Below are 24,816 nucleotides of genomic sequence, written 5' to 3'. Positions count from 1 at the left end.
AAAAACATATGTTAAGATTGAAGCAGAACAAAACACTTTTCCACATAATTATTGAAACAAGTATTAATATTATGCAGCCATAAGGATATTGCACAGCATAATTTTATATCCTTGTGGTGAAATTAACAAATCCTTAAAAGAAACAAGGTGGGCACTTAATTCTTTATATAACTGTGTTTATGTGAAGTTTGAACGAGTTTTACATTACAGTAAGAAATAACAAATGTAATAACAATAAAAAATAGTTTTAAAAAAGTAAATCTATCTTTTATCACTAATGGAAACACTTAAAAGTAACATTTTATCTTACTTTTACTTACCAAAATAAATTTGTACTGTATGTTCTACTTCTCTGTATATTAAAGTTACTACTTATAAGTGTGTAAAGTGAGTGTTATCAGTCATAGTGTTCTATGTTTTAACTTTTATAAATAACTGGTATTCTAAAATATATTCTTGTATATGTATATATATTCATAAAAAGGATTCTAAGTAATGAAATGCTAGAAACTCAAATGCAGAAAAAAAAAAAAAAGTATAATTGATCTCATATGCTTTTAAGGTGGTAATATATCTATTTTACAATATTACTTCATGTTATTAAAGTTATTTTTTCTGTTTACTTTCCTTCTAATACTTGAACATAAAACCATAATTCATATACATTTTGTAAACAAATCTATAAATCATGAAATCAATAAAACATTATCTTTTAAAAAGAACAACAAACTAGTTATTTCACAAATAACTTCAAAATTTCAACAAAGCTTGTAAAATGAAATCATGCATACTAATAATATTGTTGTGTTTAAAATTATATAAAAAAAGCACAAGCCATGCAGAAGAAATATCTCATCATAAGATTGGATTGGGAGAAGAATTTCATTTTTTAAATCATGCCAGTATGAACAATCTCAAAATGATATAGGTTCTATAGTGTAAAGTTATATCTAAAGTGAGATATATTGATATTTATATTATAGATATATCAAAATAATAAGCTTTTAAAAATTACTTTGGTCCTCTTTCTACACACAGTTCACAACAATTAACACCACTGGCACACTGAGTTACCAGAAAGGATGGAATAAAATACTGGACATGCCAACAATACCCAAGACAGAAGAGCCACAGAGAATACAATTATAAAATTCAGCTTAATGGTCAACAGGAAGGAAACAGTTAAATGTAACAGTAACAGGTCTTTATTTTTTCATGCTAATTTATAAATCAGTAAACTTACACATAAAGACGGCTGTCAGGGTTGTAACCTGGGTAATAATGCCTATAGAATAAAAACTACTTTTAGAAAATATTAAACAATGTGGTATAACTTGGATGAATGATTCTATATAATTCATCAAAATTTATCTTCAAACTTTATTTTTTTTCCATATGCATGATATTGGGATAACCTGAAACTGTAACTCTTTATAGCAAAGGAATGTTCCCTTTCATATCAAGCAAGGCAGAAAATAGTGCAGTTTATGCTTGGCTCCAGTTTCTCTTACCTTAAGGAAGTCAGAAGAGCTTTTGTAAGGGGTCACAATACAGTGATAAAATTGTTCGAACTTAATACAGGTTTTTAAAACTGCTAGAATGAACAAACCTGATAGTCCCCATCAAACCCCCTTCACACTGGCCCTGGTGCAATCACACTAAAGAATCACAAACTATTACTAAACTAATTAGAAAAGTGCAAGTTTCAACTGAGTACTAGAACATCATAAAATTGTAATTTATTGTATAATTCTCTCTAATAGTTATATAAGGAAAACAAAACTGAGAGCTTCATTTTATGCAATTTTTCATACTTTTACGAGTTCAAAAAAATCAGACATTAGTTCTAAATCATAAACAAAGGATTTTCTACAGACAATGAACTTAAAACTATAATCTTATCATAAATAAAATCCAAGAAAAAATAATTTATGTAGAATTAAAGGCATTTTTAAAATTAAAAAATGTTTATTAATCAAAATCATATTATTAATTAACAATGAGACTGTAATTACCATAAATCATGTTACGTTTTAATCAGTTTATAGTTATATTTTTAACTACAGCTGAACTATAGTGAAAATATAAGTAAATCATAAGTTACTGGTTTTCGACCCACTGAATGTTCATCCAAATGACAGTTTTATGAAAAGACAAGAATATATTTCAACTATGATATGCGACTTTGGATCCACAGCCTTTTCTAATATAATTTGTTCTAACGTGGTTAATTAAAACTGAACATAAAGAGTGTCCAAAAATCTAGAAATAATAGGTAATTTTCAGTTTTTCTTAATTTCTCATACGTGACTGATTACCACATTGCGTTTCAAATAAAAAGCTAGCAGGTGGACCACATTCTGCAAAATTCCTTCAGGTGGTTAAGGTTCCAGACGTTTTGGACACTAGTCATAAAGCAAGGGTTTAAAGTTAAACACAGTTATATCTACTTGATTTACGTTTTCATATTAAACCTCAATTACTGCAAATTTTTATCAAAATAATTATTCGCAGAATTCCTGAATTACTCCGCAATTATATATTTAAACATTTTGCATATTTTTCAGCGGATTTTCACTATCTTCTGTCGCAGGATTTTCGAATGCATAAGTCAAGCGCATATGCACAAAGGTGTGTCACATTTAAGTCAATCAAGCGCGGTTCTTTCTGATTGTTTGTTTGTTTGTTTTTGGAATTTCGCACAAAGCTACTCGAGGGCTATCTGTGCTAGCCGTCCCTAATTTAGCAGTGTAATACTAGAGGGAAGGCAGCTAGTCATCACCACCCACCGCCAACTCTTGGACTACTCTTTTACCAACGAATAATGGAATTGACCATTACGTCATAACGCCCCACGGCTGGAGGGGCGAGTATGTTTGCTGTGATGGGATTCGAACCCGCGGCACTAGAATTACGAGTCGAGTGCTTCAACCACCTGGCTAGGCCGGGCCTTCGCCATTATATAAAGGAAAATATTATTACAAGCTTTATATTCAATGTTTTTATTTAAACGTATGTTTGAAAGCGCATTATATTATAATCTTGAAAATTAGTATAACAAGTAAATAGGCTTGGCATGGCCAGGTGTGTCAAGGCGTTCGACTCGTAATCTGAGCGTAACTCTTGGGCCACTCTTTTACCAACGAATAGTGGGATTGACCGAAACTTTATAACGCCCTCACGGATGAAAGGGCGAGCATGTTTGGTGCGACCGGTTAGGCGTAGATACTTTACCATTACCCTACTATTTTTAGGAATTCCTTTTGCAACGTCGGTTGTAAACTTAAGCCATTAATTTGTGTCAGATTTAATATATCTTACAGACATTTTATAAGATAAATACACTAATTCTTTATTCTTAATTGGACAGAAATTTGCATTGTTTTGCCAAATAATCCAACATGACGCATTTAACAATAGAGTACGTTTCAACGACATCAGTATTTAACTGAGAAATTATGCCATACTATTTTAGATGCAATATCATTATTCTAGCATCATTTTACGTTGTTATTTGATTTTGTGTCAACCTCGAAGCTCGGCTTTATACTTTCGTCCTCGAGTCCTATTTTCTTCAGGATATAAAACAACGAAACGAGAAATTGTATTATGAAAAGGACTTTGGTGATTTGTGTGTGTGTACGTATATATTTTGTGCTATTTTTGTTACTCGTTTAATTATTAGTTAAATAGATATGCTTCTCACTCTTTAAATCAGTGACGTAGGTAAGAACGGGCTCGGCTCAACATGTGTTAATAACTGATTGAACAATAATGATAAATTCTCGGCCTATAAAGGAAATGAAGTTCAAAAAACTAGTCAGTTATGTTAGGAGGTTGCGCGAAGTTCAAAAAGGTGATACAAATAATGAAGGAGCAAAAGAAATAACGAGTTACTATGTGTTTTAGTTTATAAGAGCAAATATTTCCCATGTCTAGAACGGGTAACCTAATTACTTAGTTATAAAATACTACAATATCAAATGCCAGACATTATAAATTACTTTGGTTAAAGACTTGGACAAGTTCTGCGTGTATGCATACATATATAATTACATACATACATATAAAGAGACCAGACCAAAGCACTGTCTTCAATGGCAGTATGTCCTTGTGATGTGTGGCAACTTTGAAGGCTTGTCTACGCCACTGTATACCTTAACATTTCGTTTAATGAATTAATTTATTTATTTTTTATCATTTTCATGTAGGGCTTAAAAACACCTGAATATAAGCAATTGGTGATTGGTGATATTCTCAGACAAGTTGATTTCCTCGAAACTATAAGGTTGGTTCTGTTAATAACACAAGGACTAAGTAGAAAATTTTCAGACTGATTTGATTTCGAAAACTTAGTTTTAAACTTCGTGAGAAATAACCAGACTGGGAATGTTTGAAGAAAAGTGAAAACTATTTTTAATTATAGATACATAAAAATATAACGTGCGTACTTGCTCATGCGAGTGGACAAGTTCGTCTAATGCACATGAATTCATCAAAAGCTTTCTTCTCTCGAGATGAAACTGTTGAACTAGCACGTTGATAACCAAGTAAAATTCTAAAAGTATAAAAGTTACAATCTTATAAGAAACCTCCTATTTTTTATAGTTATTTAAGCGTCACCGTGTGACCAGTTATTATCTCGCAGCATTTGTCCAGTGTAACATACAGACATAATCCACTCAGCCGGCAAAGGATATTACAGTAGTTGACATTTTGAACATGAAAATGCGACGTAGTCAGAGTGTATATTATCTGCTATTGTAGAGAAACAAAGATAACTAGTCCGAAACAATTTCAACGTTCTTTTGGGACACATGCTTATGCCAAAACGGAATAGAAGCTCACTTATATATATATATACGAAATATTGAAAAATAATGATGCACCTGCACAATGCTATAATGTAAAAAAGCTGATGAGCATCTCAGAAAGGAAACTGTATGTCTGTTGTTAAGCACAAAGCTACACAATAGACTACCTATACTCTGCCCACCTGCAGGGTAATAATGTAATAATAAATCGTTGTTATTAATTATTAATCAAATTACTTTTAAATCTGTTTTTTTTTTTGCATTTATATACAAGCACTTAATAGAAAAGTGTAAAAGCACATCAAAATATTATACTGCTATTTAGCTTAAAACTATAGGCCTTTTCATGTAATAAAAGTTTTTTCTTGAATGAGTTAGGAACTCGCGTTGCTGAAGTAATTACCATAATTAGCTTTACTTTTAATTAAGAAAAGCCTAGATAAATTGGGTAATTGACTAAATGACTTGGCACTTAATACTTGAATGTAACAGCTTTACGTTAATTAGAAAATTTCAATGTTTTGTACAATTGTTTAGCATGTTGTTTAACATGCACCACTTCTGTTCGAAAGCTAATCATGTTTCAGTATAGGATATTGTAAAGAAAGAATGTTATTTTGTACAAACGTACTGCACTTAATCAGTGAAGGTTTCCCTTAGAGAGAAATATGTTACCGCATGTAAATCTTGTTTAAGAATGAGAATGATGTGATTTTTGAGTATGGAACTTCGGATCAATTTTGACTAACTAACAGGAAATTGTTAAGAATTGTACCTCGTTGGGTTTCGATTGACCAGGAAGCGAGTGCCTTATGCGTAATCACGTGAAATAGTTTGATATACAGTTCCTTACTAATGAGAAGAAAAAATGTTCTTAAGCTAAAAAAAAGAAAGTTATTTTTAACTCTCAGGTAACCAACGCAATTCCGTATTTTGTAAAAAGCGTTTTGAAAAAAAATCAATACAAAAAAGCATTAGGTCATTACAGGGAACAACAACAGGTGCCTAGTTTTATACATAGTAAAAGAAAATTTATTTGTTGGGAATTTAGTAGATAAAAGACTTACTAGGACTAGAATCCAAAAGCCGATGCAATAGGACTTAACCTTAAGATAACTGTGATAGTGCATCCTTCAAATAAGTAGTGTCTGTAGGATGGGATACTACAGGGTGGCCCGTAAGTCCCTACCCATCCATATATCTTATGTATCCAGTGTATATGTGTGCTGTCCCTCATTCTCGCTGCATAATATTATGCGACGCCATGTTCTGTGAGACATTTTCCTCAACATAGCAGGGGTTATTGTTCCAAATGCCGCCGTAACAGCTGCCTTCAACTCATCATTAGTATTATCACGTTGTTCAAACACAATATATGGATGGGTAAGGACTTACGGGCCACCCTGTAGTTGTCCGCCTTATGTTTACAGTCTTTTCAACACACTTAATACAAATTCTACCGGCTAACAACACTAAAAAAGTACATAGTTTTGGTGATAAAAGAAATTGTTTAATTCCTGGATCGTTGAATCTGATTAATTTATATAACGATATATTTACTATGCCATGCATTCGAATATTTTAAAAGCTAAAAAAAAAGTGTCACTAAAATCTCCTGGTATTTATTTTTATATAAAATAACCTTACCAAGACACTTGCGAAAAGTATGTTTTATTTATAAGAAAGTACTAATACTATTTTAAAAAATCAATTTATTAGTACGCACGGATTGATTATATAATTATTTCCAAATTAAAAGGAAAAAAATGATTCTTTAACGCTATACTTGACAACAACCAATAACATCTTTATATTCTTGTAATTATAATGTTTTATCCCAAGCAGTACTTTTTGTCAGGCTGCTTTGCATGACTGAATTGGGTAATTTAGTTTATTACATGTTCTCAAGAGCTGAGTGATGGAATTCCTTCCCATGGACATGCAAATACTACCATAACTATTTACCCAGAACTTGGTAACATTATGTACGGTTTCCAAAAGTATGTATCAAAACCACACAAGTAGAACTAACACATGTTTAATGGACAGTAGAGAATAACCTGGAACCAATTTGATCTCAGAAATCCCCAAATAACAAATCTGATTTACCCCCTCGTTCCTAACAGCAAGGTCATGACCATGTTGTACTCTTTGGTATGCTTGCGTTTATTTACTATGACCAAATTCTTTATTATAACAATAACTGAAATAAACAGAAATACGAAATTTAGAAAAATAAGACATAAGAATGCAATTGATCAATTAAAAATGAACGACTTGGCCTTGGCTTAAACATATGATGAACTTTTCACATGCCTTTCTTTGACCGAAATTCTGTGAAAGTATTGAAACGGGTAAATTTAAAGAACGAATTAAATATAAAAGTCATTAGAAAGTGTTAAAATATAGTGTTTACTTTTACTAAATATTTAGGCCCAAGTGCCATGGAAATAAACTTCTGGAATTAGCCTTTAAAATGATGCCACTGTACAATGCATTAATTGTACGCATTCATTTACTCTAGTAAATTAACGAACCTCAAGTGTCTATTTTTGTCTCCTGAAGGTGGCGTATTACGTTGCCCAGTGAAATATGTATAACGTGTTCTTTTTCTTAACATTATTCAAATAAAGTTACTGTGCACATGAAAACGTTGATGTGGTAATGTTGACTGATCATGAAGACTATTCATCTTTTCTTTGTCAGTAGTTTCTCTTGCAGTGACGGCCCATTAGTAGCTCTAGGCTTATGACGCTAAAAATCGGGTTTTGATACCCGTGGCGGACACAACAAAAAATTCCCATTGTATAGCTCTGTATTTAACAACAAACAAACCTACAGTGACAAAAAAACGCAACATTTTAATAATATTTTCTTCCTAAAAAAATCTTTGGGTGGGATAATGAGCACTATTTTTTGGCTAACAATGATAAAACCTTTCTCACACTTTACTCAACAAAAATGTCTTCACAAAATAGTTAAGTTGGAGAGCAAGTATTTTTTTAAACGTGGTTTTCTTCATAATGTATTCGTACAATAAAAGGCAAGCGTTTCTAATTCTGAACAGCGTAAAAGCTACATGCAGTGTCTGCTAAACAACATGTGAATATCAAGCCATATTTGCTGATGTGGAATTGAGGAGAGATAAACGTGGGTCATGGTAGTGCTGAAAATCTGAAACAACGTGCTCAAATATATGCTGCTAGTGACCTAGACCTTTAAACCTAACTTGAAAATTTGCAAAATTAAGTAGAAGTTAAAAATATATTATGTGGCTCTTAGGTGCAAGCTATTAAATTGACTTTCAACGAAGAAGATGGCAGTGTATTTATATTTGCATATTCAGTAGAGATAAATATAAAACTTTACTGTCGGTGTCTAAATAATGCATTTCCGTTATTTTGTGATTGTTTCTTTCTTTGAAAAACAAACAAAAAACACTGAACTGCCAGCGGTACTTCCTTGATTACTTCCGAGTCTGTTCATCCTCAGCGTTCTGTGATAAAGATATATTTGATGCCGAGCACAAAACTGTACAATAGGTTATCGGTGCAGTGCACACCACGAGTATGGAAACCCGGTTTTGAACGGTACGAGTCCTCAGACTTACCGCTGAGACACAGGATGGGAGGCTATGATAAAAGAACAGACATATTATTCAGGGGAATTTTGGGACATTCTTTATTATCGCTCCTTTAATAGGTTTCACGTATGTCATTCTTGGCAAAAAATGTGGGTCGAAATCAAATATGTCGGTCTCAATGCAATATTTTGTGGACTCGTTTTATTTATTATTCTGGAACGGCAGACATGACCCACTTTCCGGATTTATAAACGAGTTTATTCTGGTGGACAAGAAAACTATAAGTACAGTCGCGACAACAGCTGCATATGCAATGCAGCAGAATATGACGATTTTCCCTTTAGTACTTAAAACTTTCTCCAGGGAGCATGCTTATCTCACTTACTCTATTATAATAGTTTCCAACCCATTCCAATGTCCATGGTTGGAGCTCACAATAGTCGATAATGTAATATTATTTCATTTTGATATTTGTCCCCTTCTTAAACACATTCACTGCTTTTAATACAGCAAAGGGTGAGAGGAGAAACGTGGGGAGACAAATCCATAAGAACAAGTAATATACTGCAGCAGTGAAACAAAAACATGTTTCTGGTTTTTATTCGTGAGCTGACGTTTACGGCTGCGGTTCGAACTACTTAGAACGTTCGGGAGAGTCTATGTTAGAAATAATCACGAAGAGGCAATTTTTAAAGAAGGTATAGAACTTTCCATCTCTGACATCTCTAAAACAGATATAATTTTATGACAGAAAAATACAACCTTAAAAGATCTTATGCACCAATATTTAATTATCACTTTGCTATTTATCTGTACATGGATTATAACATAGATTATGTTAATATGCATTATGTTCTGACTCACTTTCTAGTTGCCGTAATTCCATTACTCTACGACTACACGTGATGGTAACTCAAAACAAGATATCTGATTCGATAGCAAGAAAACCAAACACGTAGACACAAAGGAATAATGTGTTTCACGAAGAAAAGCGAAAACAACGATATAATAGGAATTTTAAGTGTCATTTTTATGTAATAATTATACTGTTTTTGTGTTGTATTGATATTACTGCTAGGCTGTTCTAGTAGAGATGTGAATGTCATACATAGTTTTCCAGTTTTCCCTAGTGATATTTTCGTTTCCATCAAAAGCAGCATGAAATGCAAGAAGTTTCTTGTGTTTCTAACTTACTGCCTTATTTCGTTCTGCCAGTAGTACTACAAACATGCTACCTTAATAAGTTATTTGATGTCTTTCCCTCAGTAGAACATATGTTACATACACAAACAACAACAACAGCTGTTACGTTGAACTCTGATCAGTATCTTACTGCGGCACCTATAAACTATATATTCACAGCAGTTTCCTACAAGACACTGAGATATTTCATGGTGAAAACTGTGCCCTAGAATGCAAGCTCTTCCATGAGATTACTAAACTTCAATAACTTTGATAAGAATGTAAGTAAGCTTACTTACAGGTGGGAATCGGCCATTCTTCGGCCTTGCTCGGAGTTCTCTCGGAAAACAAGACTGTGACTGGAGGGAGATCGCCAATCGTATGAATTTTCTCTATCCTCAGTCGACCCGTAATTCAACAGGTTTCCAGTTTCGTACTGCTCACGTTCCCGACGTTTATACTTTAAAAGGAATAACAGAAATTTAAAAAGACACTCTTCAAATTAACGTAGAAAATTAGCTAGCAAAAAATAACAACAAGCGAACATACTTTCACTCGACACGCAGGGGATGCAACTGTTCATGTTTACATGGTGAAACCAGTGATGAAACTCATTTGGTACGCGTGTTCAGTCAAATGAGGTCACTTAATTATATTGCACAAAATATAACACATATTAAAAAGGGTAATGAATTACATAAATAACACTTTAATGTGATATAACATTTCTAGGACATGCTTAGTTGTAAGGTAACCCATTTATCCATGTTCAGGTTAAAAGGGCTCCAGTTGTTGGTTTCGTGTTACACAAGGACATTTTGGCTTGTATCAGCTCTACATTAGGTTAAACTGATTTTACTTATAAAGAAAAGCTGTCTAACTCCTCTTGCCATTGGCATGGAGCACAGACTTCTCTCTGAACAAGTACGCACTGCTTACGTTAATCAAACTGGAATTCGTGATTGCTTCTAATTCTTTTATAATTTTGATATTTCGACGTTCTGGTGTTTAACATGTTAACTGTGTAATGAGTACAAAATAGTGATAGTTTCATCCTGCTATTACACAATTTCTAATTAATAAATTAAGTAAAACGGTAACGAAGGCCAATATTTGACTTCATTTTTCTACTTTTAAAAATCTGTACATAACCACTTGAATATATCTATATAAATATAATAGTACTGTCTGTCGTACATCCATGTAACTACTTCGCAGGATCTGGATGGATTTTTTCCAAAATTAATGTGGACGTTCAATCGGTCCATGCGGGAATACACAGAAATTTCTAGTTTTGTATTTTGCGTTTTGCGGTTTTTATGAGCGATTTTTTATCAAATTTGGTATGGAGGTTCACTGGGAGATAAAACTAATCTTAAGTTTTGTATTTTGCGGTTTTTATTGGAGCTTTTGCGTTTCATACCACTACTTCTTCCTCTATAGATGGATCTTCACCAAATTTGGTATAGAAGTTCAATGGATCCATGCGAAGATACAAGCAAATTTGTGGATTTTGCAATTTTCTGGGCATTTTTTACAATTACATATTAGGGAGGCAACTGTTAATGTCTCAAGATAGCCTTTAATTAATCATGAATTCACAAAATTTCCGTCTAAATAGTTATTAATATATTAAGCCATTAAGTTATTAATATATTAAGAAAAAATTTATGTTACTAAAGCACGTATATTAACTGCTTCCGTCTAATACAATTAATTATGACTCCAAAGGTGTTAATAATAATTATTTACACAATGCTACTGACTGCCAGCTCTACAAATGGAGTTCCCCGCTGGTACAGCGATAAGTCTACGGATTTACAACGCTCAAATCAGTGGTTCGATTCTTTGCTGGACTCAGGAGATATTCTGATGTGGTTTTGCTATAAGAAAACACACACTCTACTAATGGATAGTTTTATCAGTATCCAGTACTTATTTTCTAGAATTGTAAGGATAAAATTTGCATTTCGGTATCCCTGGTGAGGACAGTACAGATAGCTAATTGTGTAACTCAATTTCTGATTAACTACAAAGAAAGAGCATAGTTTTAAAGAGATAATGATTTTTTCAAAGTTCTAAATGGCAGCATTTCATAATTCGTTCTTACGTATAATATTTCTTTTTATCATTTACTACGTTACTGGTTGTTAAACAGCTTGGTTAACACTGATTTGACTCTATTTTTTTACGCAAATTATTCCAACGTATCTGCAAGTTTTAACGTTCTGTCTAAGTATGTCTAAACCTGCATGAAAGAAATTTTTTTTCTTTATCAAATGTTTGAGCTTGTTGTTACTATTGTTGTATGGTTTAAGGTTTCGTTTTAGTTATTGTTAAGCGCAAAGCTACACAATATGCTATCTGTAATCTGACCACCACGGTTATCGAAACCCGATTTTTAACGCCGTGAGCCTGCAGATGTACCGCTGGCTTACGGACAAACTATACTGATTTTTTTGTGGACTGTTCGCTGTCAATTTGTTTTTCAAGAAATACGAATGAAATGATAAAACAATGCAAGTTGTACAAGTAATATATTGTGACTTTTCTATCACTGTGTTACTGCTGCCCCACCCCCTAGTACGCCCGCAGACTTACAACGTTAGAAGCTGGGTTTCGATACCTCTGGTCAGCAGAGCACAGACAGCCCATTGTAGCATCGTGCTTAACTTCAAGGTACAACAACAGCGTTACTACATGTCTAGTTACCCGCTAGTCTACGAATTTACAACGTTAAAATCATGGGTTCTATTCTCCTCGGTGTACCAGGCAGATAGCCCAATGTGGCTTTGCTATAAGAAAACAAACGCAAACACAATGTCTAAGCGTCCAGTTTGCTGACTGGAAGGGACGTTATAGATAATTATTAGAAAAGTTTCAAGCAATGCCAAATGTCATGGCAAAATAATTTTACTTTTGATCGTTGAGTTTTTATATAACGTTGCACAGTTCAGTGTGTTGACTGGAAGAGTTGGTGAATATTAAAAATACAAATGAAAGTTTTAAACACAACAAACTGTCAAAATAAAATGTTTTTACTTTTTGTTCATTATTGAGCTGTTGAATAATGTTTAACTGTTCACTCTGTTGGTTGGAATAGACCATAAAAGTTAAAAACAATGCAAATGAAATGATAAAATATGTTTTACTTTTTGGTTATTGAGTCGTTTATTGTTTAACTGTTCACTGTGTTGGCTGGAATATTTCAATGACGTTAACATATACAATGGAAAGTTTTAAACAACCCAAAATGCCAATGTAAAAACATTTTTATATTTTGATCACTGATCCGTTGTATAATGTTTAATTGGCCATTGTTTTGGCTGGAAGAATTTGTGAAAGATAAGGAAACACAATGAAAAGTTTAAACAGTGAAAAATGTCAAGGTATCTTTTATCACTTTTTAACCATAATACAAGTTTAAATGTTCACCGTTTTAGGTGGAAGAGTCCGTGAATATTAAGGCACAGAATTAGAAGTATTCATTGCATAAAACATCCATGACATTGGACATAAAAAGAAAATTATAAATAACGTGGTGATACTTTCTATTGCTTCTTAGTTAAAATAAATAATTATGTATAATACTTTTAAGTAGCACGCTGTTCTCAAACACAGTTTCAATACTAAATATTTTTTACTTATATCATTTAGTGCTTTTTTGTCTGACCCAGGCTGCAAATGATATGATTTTCGTTTTACTTATTTAGTTTGACAAATCATTGCTTTTCGTTTTACTTTAACAAATCATACTTATACAAACCGAATAATATTAAGAAAATCATATCAGTATTCTACATAATTGATATTTCACCTCTTTTTCGAATACACGAATAAAAAATGAAGTGAATGTGCTTGGTTCAGCCAGTAACAGATTTATCATATCGTGTCCGCCTCACTCATGTCAGGCTACTAAGTAAACCACACACATGACATGTGATAAACCAATATACAATTATGTTGTCCGTTAATATACATGACAACTTACAGTGTACATCGGAACCATATATAAATGTTCCCAAGAAGCCATTGATAGGTTGCGACATGGATATACGGGTTTCAATACTTCAAGTGACACAATATTGTACTCACTATTGAGTTGTTCTACACTCATAATATATATTTATTTGTTTATTTTGTACTTGATGGCTCGTTTGCTCTACTCCATTGAGACGAAATAATGAAGCTATGTCATGAAGTTTTATTAAAAACACGAACACTTACTGTGTCGTGAGACAAATTAAGTAAAATATATGCTTATAATTTAACACATAATATATTGGTTTTGTTACTGAAACGAGTTGACAATTATTTGAAGTGTACAGGATCTACAGTGTATGTATACTCAAGTGAGACGTACAGCAGCGTAAGCTTGGTTTCAACCACTCTATTTATTTCGAGGTTTTTTAACGTCGTCGGTAAAAGTAAAATAAGACAGCAGTCCATTTAGTAAGGCAACAGGTATAAGCACAAAATTATGTATCATTTTTATTACTCTGCCGTATACTTACAGTTTCAAGTTGCGTAGCAACGCTCTGTCTTTCTGCCTCTAGTTCCCTCGTTAACTCTTTAAACTGAGCTTCCTGTAAGACAAAGAGAATAAAATGTTCAGTGACATGACTAATAACGAAAGAGTAAACAAAAACCATATTAGGATGTTTACATAGTCGCATACTGCTACATTAAAACACAGTTGTTAGAGAGAAAATTGTTCATTCTAATTAGTGATTAAAAGACTACACTTCAGTAGCAAAATACAGAATTTTTGTGACTTTTCGTGTCGAATAAACTATTTTATACCACACCAAAACTAGTCTTACTCAAGTTGTAGTTTTAAAGTACTATATATATATTTCAGTGTTCAATATGTAAACACAGCGTTCGCATGCGCGAGTTATATATGGTGTTACTTCCTTATGTGAGCGGATGTGCAGGGATAGAACATCATTAGAGTTATATATGATGTTACATGATGTGTGTGGATAGGACATCCTTATAGAGTACACATATCGCTCCTCATAAGAACCATTCTTTTTATCGTTAAGTACAAAGCTACACAATGAGCTATCTGTGTTATGCCCACTGCAAGTATCGAAACCAAATTTTGAGCATGATAAGTTATCAGACTTACTACTTAGTCACCGGGGGAGAGGGAGGCTCTACAATATGTCAGATGAAATCTTTAGACTTTCGTATATTCTTTGATTTCAGTATGGATGGGCCCGGCATGGACAGGTCGGTTAAGGCGTTCGACTCGTAATCTGAGGGTCGCGGGTTCGAATCCTCGTCGCACCAAACATGCTTTCCCTTTCAGCCGTGGGGGCGTTATAATTTGACAGTCAATCCCACTATTCGTTAGTAAAAGAGTAGACCAAGAGTTGACGGTGGATGGTGATGACTAGCTGACTTCCCTCTCGTCTTACACTGATAAATTAGGGACGGCTAGCGCAGATAGACCTCGTGTAGCTTTGCGCGACCATCACATTATAACGCCCCCACGGCTGAAAGGGATAGCCTGTTTGGCGCGACGGGGATGCGAACCCGCGACCCTCAGATTGCGAGTCGCACGCCTTAACACGCTTGGCCATGCCGGGCCGAGTAGTAAGTAAACGGCGGTGGGTGGTGATGACTAGCTGCCTTTCTTCTAGTCTTACACTGCTAAATTAGGAACGGCTAGCACAGATAGCCCTCGAGTAGCTTTGTGCGAAATTCAAAAACAAAATACAGTAAGTAAACCTTAACAGGGATTAGGCTTAGTATTTACACTGTCAGTTATGCATAAATAAAATTGACAAACTCGTAATCAAATCTGCAGTTATACGTGAACTTTTAAAATAATTTGTCCCATTAAATTATTCACAAATTAATACGAAGTTTCATCACTGATGCTTGAAGTTCTTCGTTTATGGAAAACGTTTCAGGCCGTTAATCAAACAAAGGAGGAAGAAATCAATAACGCCGGTTATATAAACGAAACTTGCTCTTTGACAGACTAAAGAAACTATTTGTTGCTTTTTATGGAAAAGAAAACTAGACAATGACTTTGGACAAACAAGCGCCAACCTCCACAACACAGAAGGTAAAAGTAAGAATGTTGTGACATGAAGAACAGGGACAATGATAGAAAAAAACAAAGTAAATGGATGGGTGACTGGTATTCTGGTTGAGAGCCGTCAACAACGCTACAGATCACGTGAAACTCACGATTCTGACGAATTGTGACAGCTAAAAAAATCTCTCGAGGGTTAACGGACCGTTTACTCTCTATACCGTTGAGTAACGCAGGAGACATTTTAATCCAAGTAAGAATAAAATCAGAAAAGAAGACAGCAAGTTCGAGAGGAAGAAGGAAAAATCTGAAGAAATGTTACGAGTAGCATTAAAAATCTTGTTGATGTATTTAAAATCTGGTGCAATGGTATAAGTTACCTTGTGCACAATTTCCAATTTTGTTTTCTGTGTAAATACACTGTGAATAATAAATGACACAAGTTTTGTCATAATTGCTGTCTTTCATATATATATATATATTGTATCTTTAAAACAAGTTTTATCTTTCATAAGCTAAACTTTTGTTTGTTCGAAATTAAGCATGAAGTTACAAAATGGATTATTTGTGTTCTGCCCAACCTGGGCATCGAAACCCAGTTTCTAGAGTTGTACGTCCAGATACATGACGTTATGGTCCGGCATGGCCAAGTGGGTTAAGGCGTTCGACTTGTAATCCGAGGGTCGCGGGTTCGAATCCCTGTCGCACCAAACATGCTCGCCCTCCCAGCCGTGGGGACGTTATAATTTGGGTCAATCCCACTATTCGTTGGTAAAAGAGTAGCCCAAGAGTTGGCGGTGGGTGGTGATGACTAGCTGCCTTCCTTCTAGTCTTACACTGCTAAATAAGGGACGGCTAGCGCAGATAGACCTCGTGTAGCTTTTCGCGAAATTTGCCTCCCAGTGGCTCAGCGGTATGTCTGCGGACGTACACGCTAAAATCCGGGTTTTGATACCCGTGGTGGGCAGAGCACAGATAGCCCATTGTGTAGCTTTGTGCTTAATTCAAAACAAAAACATAACATTATGCTTCTGGGGAGTGAAAGCTGAAGTATTAATGTAAATTTTGACGGAAAACAGATTTCACTAATTTCTAAATACAATATTGCTTTTAAATATGTAAAAACAACAATAAACGCATATCTAATTATAGATTTAAAAAATTTACAATCATGTTTATTCCATACCTAAGAATATTTGGTCAATTAACCTAATAAAGAAAACACATTTTTCAGGCTGACAATTTAAATAATAGACTGGAATATGGTGTACCTCCTATTTTACCATAGTAAGTAAAACATATCATAGCTACGATTAAAAGCAATAGCAAAGTTTGGATAAACATATTATAGTTAGGTGCTTCTTAATGAATCTATCACCAATTTGTCTGTTTTTGTTCATTGGTAGAAACACATTGACGGATATTCTACATCCACGTGATAACTTGTGTTCAATTATAAAACTTTCTATAATCTACGATATACAGCAATAGTCCGAGCTTGTTTATACTTTACAGATCAATCGATACCTGGTTTCAATCGCCAGTGACAACAGAGCAGCTCTGATCTTAATTCATTACATGTTTGCCTCACTTCTTTGGACATCTGTCAGTTTGTTTTGAATTTCGCGTGAGGCTACACGAGGACTATCTGCGCTAGCCGTCCCTAATATAGCAGTGTAAGGCAAGAGGTAAGGCAGCTAGTCACCCACCGCCAACTCTTGGACTACTTTTTTTACCAACGAATAGTGGGATTGACCGTGACATTATAACGCCCCCACGCCTGAAAGGGCGAGCATGTTTGGTGCGACCGGGATTCGAACCCGCCTTGACCCACCTGACCATGCCGGACCAAGGAGACCTTACATATATCTTCAGGCTGTAACAGTTATTAACTGTTTCAACAAAAAATTCGCACGGAGGCGCTACGCAACTTATGTTTAGCCTTTAAAATCAGATTAGCCTAACATAAAACGTGGTTATATTTTAATAATCTATCATAACTTGGTTCTTTATTGTACCAAAGCATTAATTTTTTCTCTATAATTTTAATTTAACTTGAACAAGTTTATGAATATAATGTTTAAATTGCAACATCCGGTGTGACTGTATAACATTTTTCTAGCGATCGATTCTTTCAACTTGATTAATGTCCGGTGGGCCTGGCATGGCCAAGCGCGTAAGGCGTGCGACTCGTAATCCGAGGGTCGCGGGTTCGCGCCCGCGTCGCGCTAAACATGCTCGCCCTCCCAGCCGTGGGGGCGTATAATGTGACGGTCAATCCCACTATTCGTTGGTAAAAGAGTAGCCCAAGAGTTGGCGGTGGGTGGTGATGACTAGCTGCCTTCCCTCTAGTCTTACACTACTAAATTAGGGACGGCTAGCACAGATAGCCCTCGAGTAGCTTTGTGCGAAATTCCAAAACAAACAAACAAACTTAATGTCCGGCACGAAGACATTTCTATCTGTTTCAGACTAAGAACGTATATAAAAGATAAGAACAAAGACATAAGTATAGAATGTTTTTAATACTTATTGATATCGGCTAGAAATAATAATTACATATAATATAATATAAGCCAAAAAAATGATTTTAAATTTTGATTGCCAAAACAAAATACGTCCATCGAACCCAGAAAGATGTTCGAACAAAGAAAATCCAAATTAACCTGGTCATTTGGAAGATGAACTTGCTTGGAAAGGTTCTAGGATAACATTGCTCGATTTTTCAGTGGTAAAAAATTGAAGAAAACCTTGTGTGGGATATTTCGTCTGCTGAGACTGACATGACAGATAGAACAATTCCCTGGATTTGAACAACGGTCTACCTGTACGACACTGACATATGAAAAGTCCTGGTGGAAAAACATGAAGGAACGTACCAAAAATATTTGATCCGTACAAGTAAGTATAGACTCACGAAAAAATCCACTAACCTGTAATATTTCATTTCAGGTGTTACAGTGAGCTAGTCTTTAAGGATTGCTGGTTGTCCAATTCTTGTGAATTATAGTAACGTAAATTCAAAGAGAATAATAAAAACGAAGAAATAAATTGCACCAAAGTCAATTAAAATAAATAATATGGCGCTGTTCTTATTTAAGTTTTTGAATTGTAATTCACTTAAATACAATTGCTAGTGATTACAATTCAGTTACGTAGTCTAATTCACACACTAACGATCACTAAGTGGTATATCAGCCGACCTGATGAGCTCTAATATAGGACAAAATACTTTGTTTCTAGCAGATATGGCTGATTTAATGTGATTTATATATTATATCATATTATTCTTTCACTCATGGGTTCTTAGAATTACAGTGAGCTCTAGTCTTTAATAGAGATTGGTGTGGTATACTACTTGAGTATTAAGTCAAGTTATATGGGGACGGTTTATTTATTATGGAAGGGCTCTTCTTCCTTTTTATGATTTTCCTTTATTATAATTTTTACTGACAAAAATAGTTACAAATAAGCAGTTTAACATCTTTCCAACTGAAGGTATTTTGATAGACGGTGCACACCTTCGTTCTCGTGTAAACACTTATCTGTACACCCATATTAAACCATTCATCAAAAATATTGTAGGGAGCATAAGTGAATTTCTAATTTGTTATATAATGATACTCTAGTATTTTTAACTTTACATCATGTTTGAAAAAGTTACCACAACCATTTTTATCAATGCGCTGACGTATATGACTTACTGTTAATCCAACATATGTCAGTGATATGTAATGGTGCATTGTGACTATATATACATATATACGAATTTAATCAATAACGAACTAGATTCTGTATGGAAAACAAAAATAATTGAAAATCTAAAAGTACACTTTTTTATTCCTGCAAGTAATCGCTGTTAATTCATTTCTGCTGAGAAAACAATACACACACATTAAAATATATGACAATATAATGTTACTTTACCGTGTATCAGAACGTCTATAAAATTCTTCATCAGTAGGATAAATTTTTCAAATGTTAATGCTACAACCGCTTATTTTTTCAACAGTTAGGAATTTTTCGCAATCATTACCTAGTCAACCAGTAATGGAAAAATGAAAAGTACATCAGTAATAATAAATAAAATTTTATAACAAGAGATATCCTAGCCTAGTACGGATTAGAAATAACTGTGTTAAATATGTCTTAAATATATAGAACTGTTATCAATATACATACACACATGTGTATACATTTGTTTTTTTTAATTAAGCACAGAAATACACAATGTTTTATCCCTACTGTATCTATCATAAGTATCCAGATTTCTATCGTTACAAGTTTGCAGAAATACAGCTGAGCTGTTAGGAAACATATATATGTATCCCTTAATGGCTCAACTGTATGTATATACACCAAAATGCGCTCGACAAAGGTAGTTACATTTTCTTTTAATTGGTAAAATTACAACCGTTAAAAGTCACTGTGCACTTATATATTTGTTAACAGACATGTTTCAATATAGAATACAGGAGGTAAATATGAATGACAATTATAAACAATATTAAAAGTGACCACGGTGGCATCAATACAGGCTTGGGACCTTTTCATTTTGTTTCTAAACACTGCTAACAGTTACTGGCTTGAAATAGACTGAATAAACATATGATTACAAAACTGCACAGTGACTTTCCGAACGCCCTGTATATAGAAGAGCAATTAGTTACGCAATAGCAAAAGCAAGAGCAAGAATATAACCGTTTAAATTGAAAAATAAACAAACAATATTTAGTTAATAATGATGTGATCAACTGACCTGTTCTTTTACAGATTGAAGAATAGTAGCCGCTGACTGGCCAGGAAGAGAAGTTGGAGAGTAGGTCACAGGCCTGTTGTGAATAGCCAGGTCTTCCACGGGCATAGTAGACAAAGCTTCAATTTGTCAACGTTAAGAAACCCTGTGGAAATACAAAAAAATATGTAATTTTTGAGACATTCGATTGAATTAATAAAAAATGGTAGATACAAATTAAGACACAAGACACGCGCATATATTGATATACAAGAAATCATTAACCATACGTATTAAAAGTAAGTAAACTGCATACAAACATGTGACATACATGACCAGAAGCGAGAATGCTGTAAATACAAGTTGATATCCCCATACACGTCCTTCTGACAGTCAACAGCAATCCATATCCTTACAGAAATTGTAATTTTTATTCTGTGACTAGCTGTGAAAAAAGAGAGAGTCGAAAGCTATTCAGTATCCTAATGTTTGTGAACATAGCCGAGATGATTTACAAAGTCACATGATGCGATATCATTAGGCATATCCGTAATTTCTCACCTAAGGTGAATGTAATCGCTTGAGGCCTAATATGGCGGATTAAACTTTATATCACAGGACTTTTTGACATCAGTGCAAGATCTCTGTAACAATATGTCCAAGCCGGTGATTGCATGCTTATCACGTTCAGCCAAATGTTCATTACCAAGAAAGACTTGATCAATATTTTGTACGCACTTCCTTTCTTGAGAGCATTTTTCAAATGCACTTTGCAACCAGACTTCAGTTTCCACGTGAAAACCTAATTTGTCGAGGCAACATGTGAATGTTTTTATTGTTTTGCTTATGATTTCTTGACTGTACTGCTTATGGCATAATTCTGTCGAAGAAACTGCATTCCTTTAACATTTCACGGTATTGTTTACTATGGTTAGAGGAAGAGTTCTTTCGAAGAAACTGACAAGGTTATAACACTTTACCAAAAAGTAACAATACTGAATTATATTTGCCATAAGATATTGTACCCAAGTGAAGCTTTACAGACTTACAACGCTAACATTCGGGGTAATCAGTTTCTCCGCTGTGGACACAGCAGATGACCCAATGTGGTTTTGCTCTAAAACAAAAGCAAACAAACCATAAAACAGTAGTATTAGGATTAAATTATATTTAAATAATAATGTCTTTATTTGGGTCTTCGGGGTTTTATGTTTGTTTTTTTCGAAAAAATTGTATAATAGTATTTCAACCACAATATGCCCGTCATTTTCATATCCAGTTAAGGTACAACCAACATAGCAGTGATCGGAATGCTCCTTGTACAAGGTTTCCGATTATTACCATATTTGTCGTACTTCAGTCAATCAGATAAACTCTGATATTGAGCGAAACGCATCGTCAGCATTGAATATAACGAACACAGTATGTTTGAATATTATCATATCCTCAGGGATCGTATAAAGCTTTCAGTGTTTTAAAATTAGTATAAACTTAATGTTGTTTTCTTATGACAAATATAAATTATTATTGAAAAACGTTATCAGCAAAAAGCGTCACATCATAACAAGTTACAATACTAACTTTTACAAGGTTAGATATAAGAAACTGACAGTTTCCAGAACTTCAAGTATTGTTGAAAAATATGATTGTTGTGCGCTTCTGTACGAAAAGTCATAAAGTTACAACAATACTTAATTGAAATGTTGGACGTTGTCATTATTCTGTCTACATCAGGGGATTTTTCTTAGAAAGTACAATCTTCTGTTTTCCAGAAGTCTTCTAAGAGGCTTTTCGCACAAAACTAGAATTCATCAGCTATGTTGGGCAAAGAGAAACAAAAGTTTACCTGAAAGGCTATTTATATATGCAGTACAAGAGTGTGGGAGCCAAAATAGAAGTTTAAAATGATTTTTGTTTACATTTAAACAACTCTGATTTGAAATTGCAAACGAACAAAACAAGAGACGTGTGAAAAAAGATCTCCAAAGTATGTGATTTTTATCAGAAATATTAGGCCTACCAGCTCGACAATGAACATTTCTACTACATTCTTGATTAGTTCTACGAAGCTTACTGTATTGTTCGTGTTGACGATCCAGGCGGGTTCTTTGTCCGTTTTTAGATCCAAACAACCTTTACAATCTACGAGAGTAATCTGATCAGCGAGTCTTTTTTTGGAAGGCATTTCACCGCTCTTTCAAATTTTACGTTAACCATTCAATTGGATTTCTGTGCGTTTCACGAAATCCAGTATACTGTTGTCATGGCAACAGATTCTACAGAGTAGCTGCTAAAGTTACGTTTTTTTTCCTATTCTGAGATACTAACTATATTCTCACCACTTGTACGTCATTGCTTTACCACGTTTGTGCATTACAGTCTTACTGAAGAGAACAGGTCTTGCAATGCATTGACTCTAAACTAACTAACATATTACTTCCTACTTTCTGGACCTAAGCAGAACATTCTCTAGTATCTGTTTTCCATATCTATAAAATAGTAGTTATTTTTTACTACTTTTTTCAGATATCAAACTTCGAATTGCTAAACATATCTTGATTACCTTAATGTTTGTAAGGCACCCACACAGATTTCTTTTTTTGCAACTCTTTTCTTTTAATGGAATTGGCAGCTCTTTACTTTTCGAAGGTCCAGTTACTCGAATGATTGCCTACACTGTAAGGATAATAGTTTAGTACTGCCCAACGATATATAGCTCGAACACATATTTTATATATTAGTTCTTATTTCAATTATTTTATTTTAAACTACAATGACCGATTCCTTCTTTTCCTTTTTTTAATTAAACGACATTTTTTTCAATGTACAAAAAACTACTACTCTCATATACTTCCAAATACCTGTTGAGAAGACCCGGATGATTAATCAAGAGTGACTTCAAGTCATACCTCTTCTAGTGCAGTGAGGTCCTAGTAATTTCTTCTATTTCCATTTTTAAATGCATGGATTACTTCTGAATTACATGTTATATCAAACTAAACTAGTGTTATCGAAAATTTTAGCCTGTTTATAAGGTAAAAGGTGTATAGTCTAAATTTTTTGATAGATTGTTTGGTCAGAGTATTCATGATGAAACTTTATAGAATGGACGGCAACTGCCTGTTGTGGAGAAACAAGTGTAGAGGATGACGTTCCAAAAGTCTTCTTCAAGTCTGACGAATGTGTTTTGTGTTTTTTCTTATAGCAAAGCCACATCGGGCTATCTGCTTAGCCCACCGAGGGGAATCAAACTCCTGATTTTAGCGTTGTGAATCCGGAGACTTACCGCTGTACTAGCGGGGGGCGAGTCTGACGAAAAGCGGAAGACTTTCGAAACGTTGTCCTCTACACTTATGCCTCCACAACAGGCAGTTGCCGTCCATTCTATATAGTTTCATGTATAGTTTGATATTTTATACCCTGCAGCAGTTTCATGTTTTATTTTCTTAAACTAAATGAAGCGTTTAAAATATGTAAGAAAATATTTATACGTAAATATACACATCAATAGTATGTTATCCTTCAGAGACGAAAACCAAAATTTCTTAACAAAAAACATTCATGATATGTTTTTAACTGTTGAACTTGTATCAAAAATCGTGGTTAATCAATAAGGGTGCTTCTTACTACGCTTGAAGTAAACACAATCCAAACCATTTATACAAGAAAAGATGAATCGCTATACTAATTCGATGTTAGAGGTATTATTTTACAATAATAGAATTCGTGCTCTTAATAGTTGAAGGACAACACTGACGTAACTTGAAGTTTTATGAGGAAATATATAAAAGTTGAAATGTTTATATTCAGATAAACAAAAAATTCTTAATCACGGTTCGTGAGCATGTTTTACTATGAATACGACTTAACGTATTACGTCGAGTTACTTGTTTTGAGTATTAATAGCATTTTATAAGAATAAAGTCACGACCGTTATGTTATCCTTGGAATTACTTCCTTCATTGTTGATTGAGCTCAGATTAATGACATGATTACATGCAATTACTTTACATTCCAATTTTCACTATTGCGAAACTCTTCTGCGAAAGACAGCAGGATCAGTCAGTCTTCGACCACACACCTTGACGCATTTTCAACAACCCCTACACTCTTGGGTTCCTAGATGAAATTCAAGCAGGTAAAAATACACAAAAGTCCATTGAAACTGCATCGAATGACTTGATGGATATGTGATCAAATGGGATTTCTGTAATTCTAGTTTTTTGGACCGTCTTTCTCGTTTAAACAGCCATTGATTTTTGTGGCTGGAAACTTGTCAACTCTTGGACTCTGTCTTCATCAACTACAAATCATGTTTACTATCTTGTTATCACTCTAAGGAAGTATGCCAAGCTTTATCATAATAATATTTTGAGTGAGAAACCTTGTACTTGGGAAGTGGTTTATGGCCCCATTGTTGTCATAAACACACAACTATGCGAGATTTTCC

At 34.1% G+C, this 24,816-nt stretch overlaps 1 protein-coding gene across 20 annotated transcripts in view; it reads right to left on the bottom strand.

Moving 5' to 3' along the window:
• LOC143223242 (catenin delta-2-like) overlaps positions 1-24,816 on the bottom strand; it is a 112,866-nt gene that overhangs the window by 29,127 nt on the left and 58,923 nt on the right. For 10 of the 20 annotated variants that reach the window (XM_076450916.1, XM_076450926.1, XM_076450914.1 and 7 more), the window contains 4 exons: positions 20,391-20,532; positions 14,094-14,165; positions 9,879-10,039; positions 1,244-1,285 (listed from right to left, as the gene is read on the bottom strand). In XM_076450916.1, the coding sequence (XP_076307031.1) occupies positions 1,244-1,285; positions 9,879-10,039; positions 14,094-14,165; positions 20,391-20,495 (380 nt within the window). In that variant the 5' untranslated portion in view covers positions 20,496-20,532. Of the gene's footprint in view, positions 1-1,243; positions 1,286-1,609; positions 1,639-2,119; positions 2,275-4,451; positions 4,475-9,878; positions 10,040-10,128; positions 10,266-14,093; positions 14,166-19,558; positions 19,668-20,390; positions 20,533-22,929; positions 23,038-24,816 lie in introns of those variants that run through there. The other 10 variants (XM_076450932.1, XM_076450935.1, XM_076450924.1 and 7 more) reach the window with 8 other exon arrangements.

The sequence above is a fragment of the Tachypleus tridentatus genome, chromosome 8 (assembly GCF_004210375.1).
Source record: "Tachypleus tridentatus isolate NWPU-2018 chromosome 8, ASM421037v1, whole genome shotgun sequence".
NCBI lineage: Eukaryota > Metazoa > Arthropoda > Merostomata > Xiphosura > Limulidae > Tachypleus > Tachypleus tridentatus.
The sequence above is the reverse complement of the archived record's forward strand: the minus strand, read 5'-3'. Positions and strand labels throughout refer to the sequence as shown.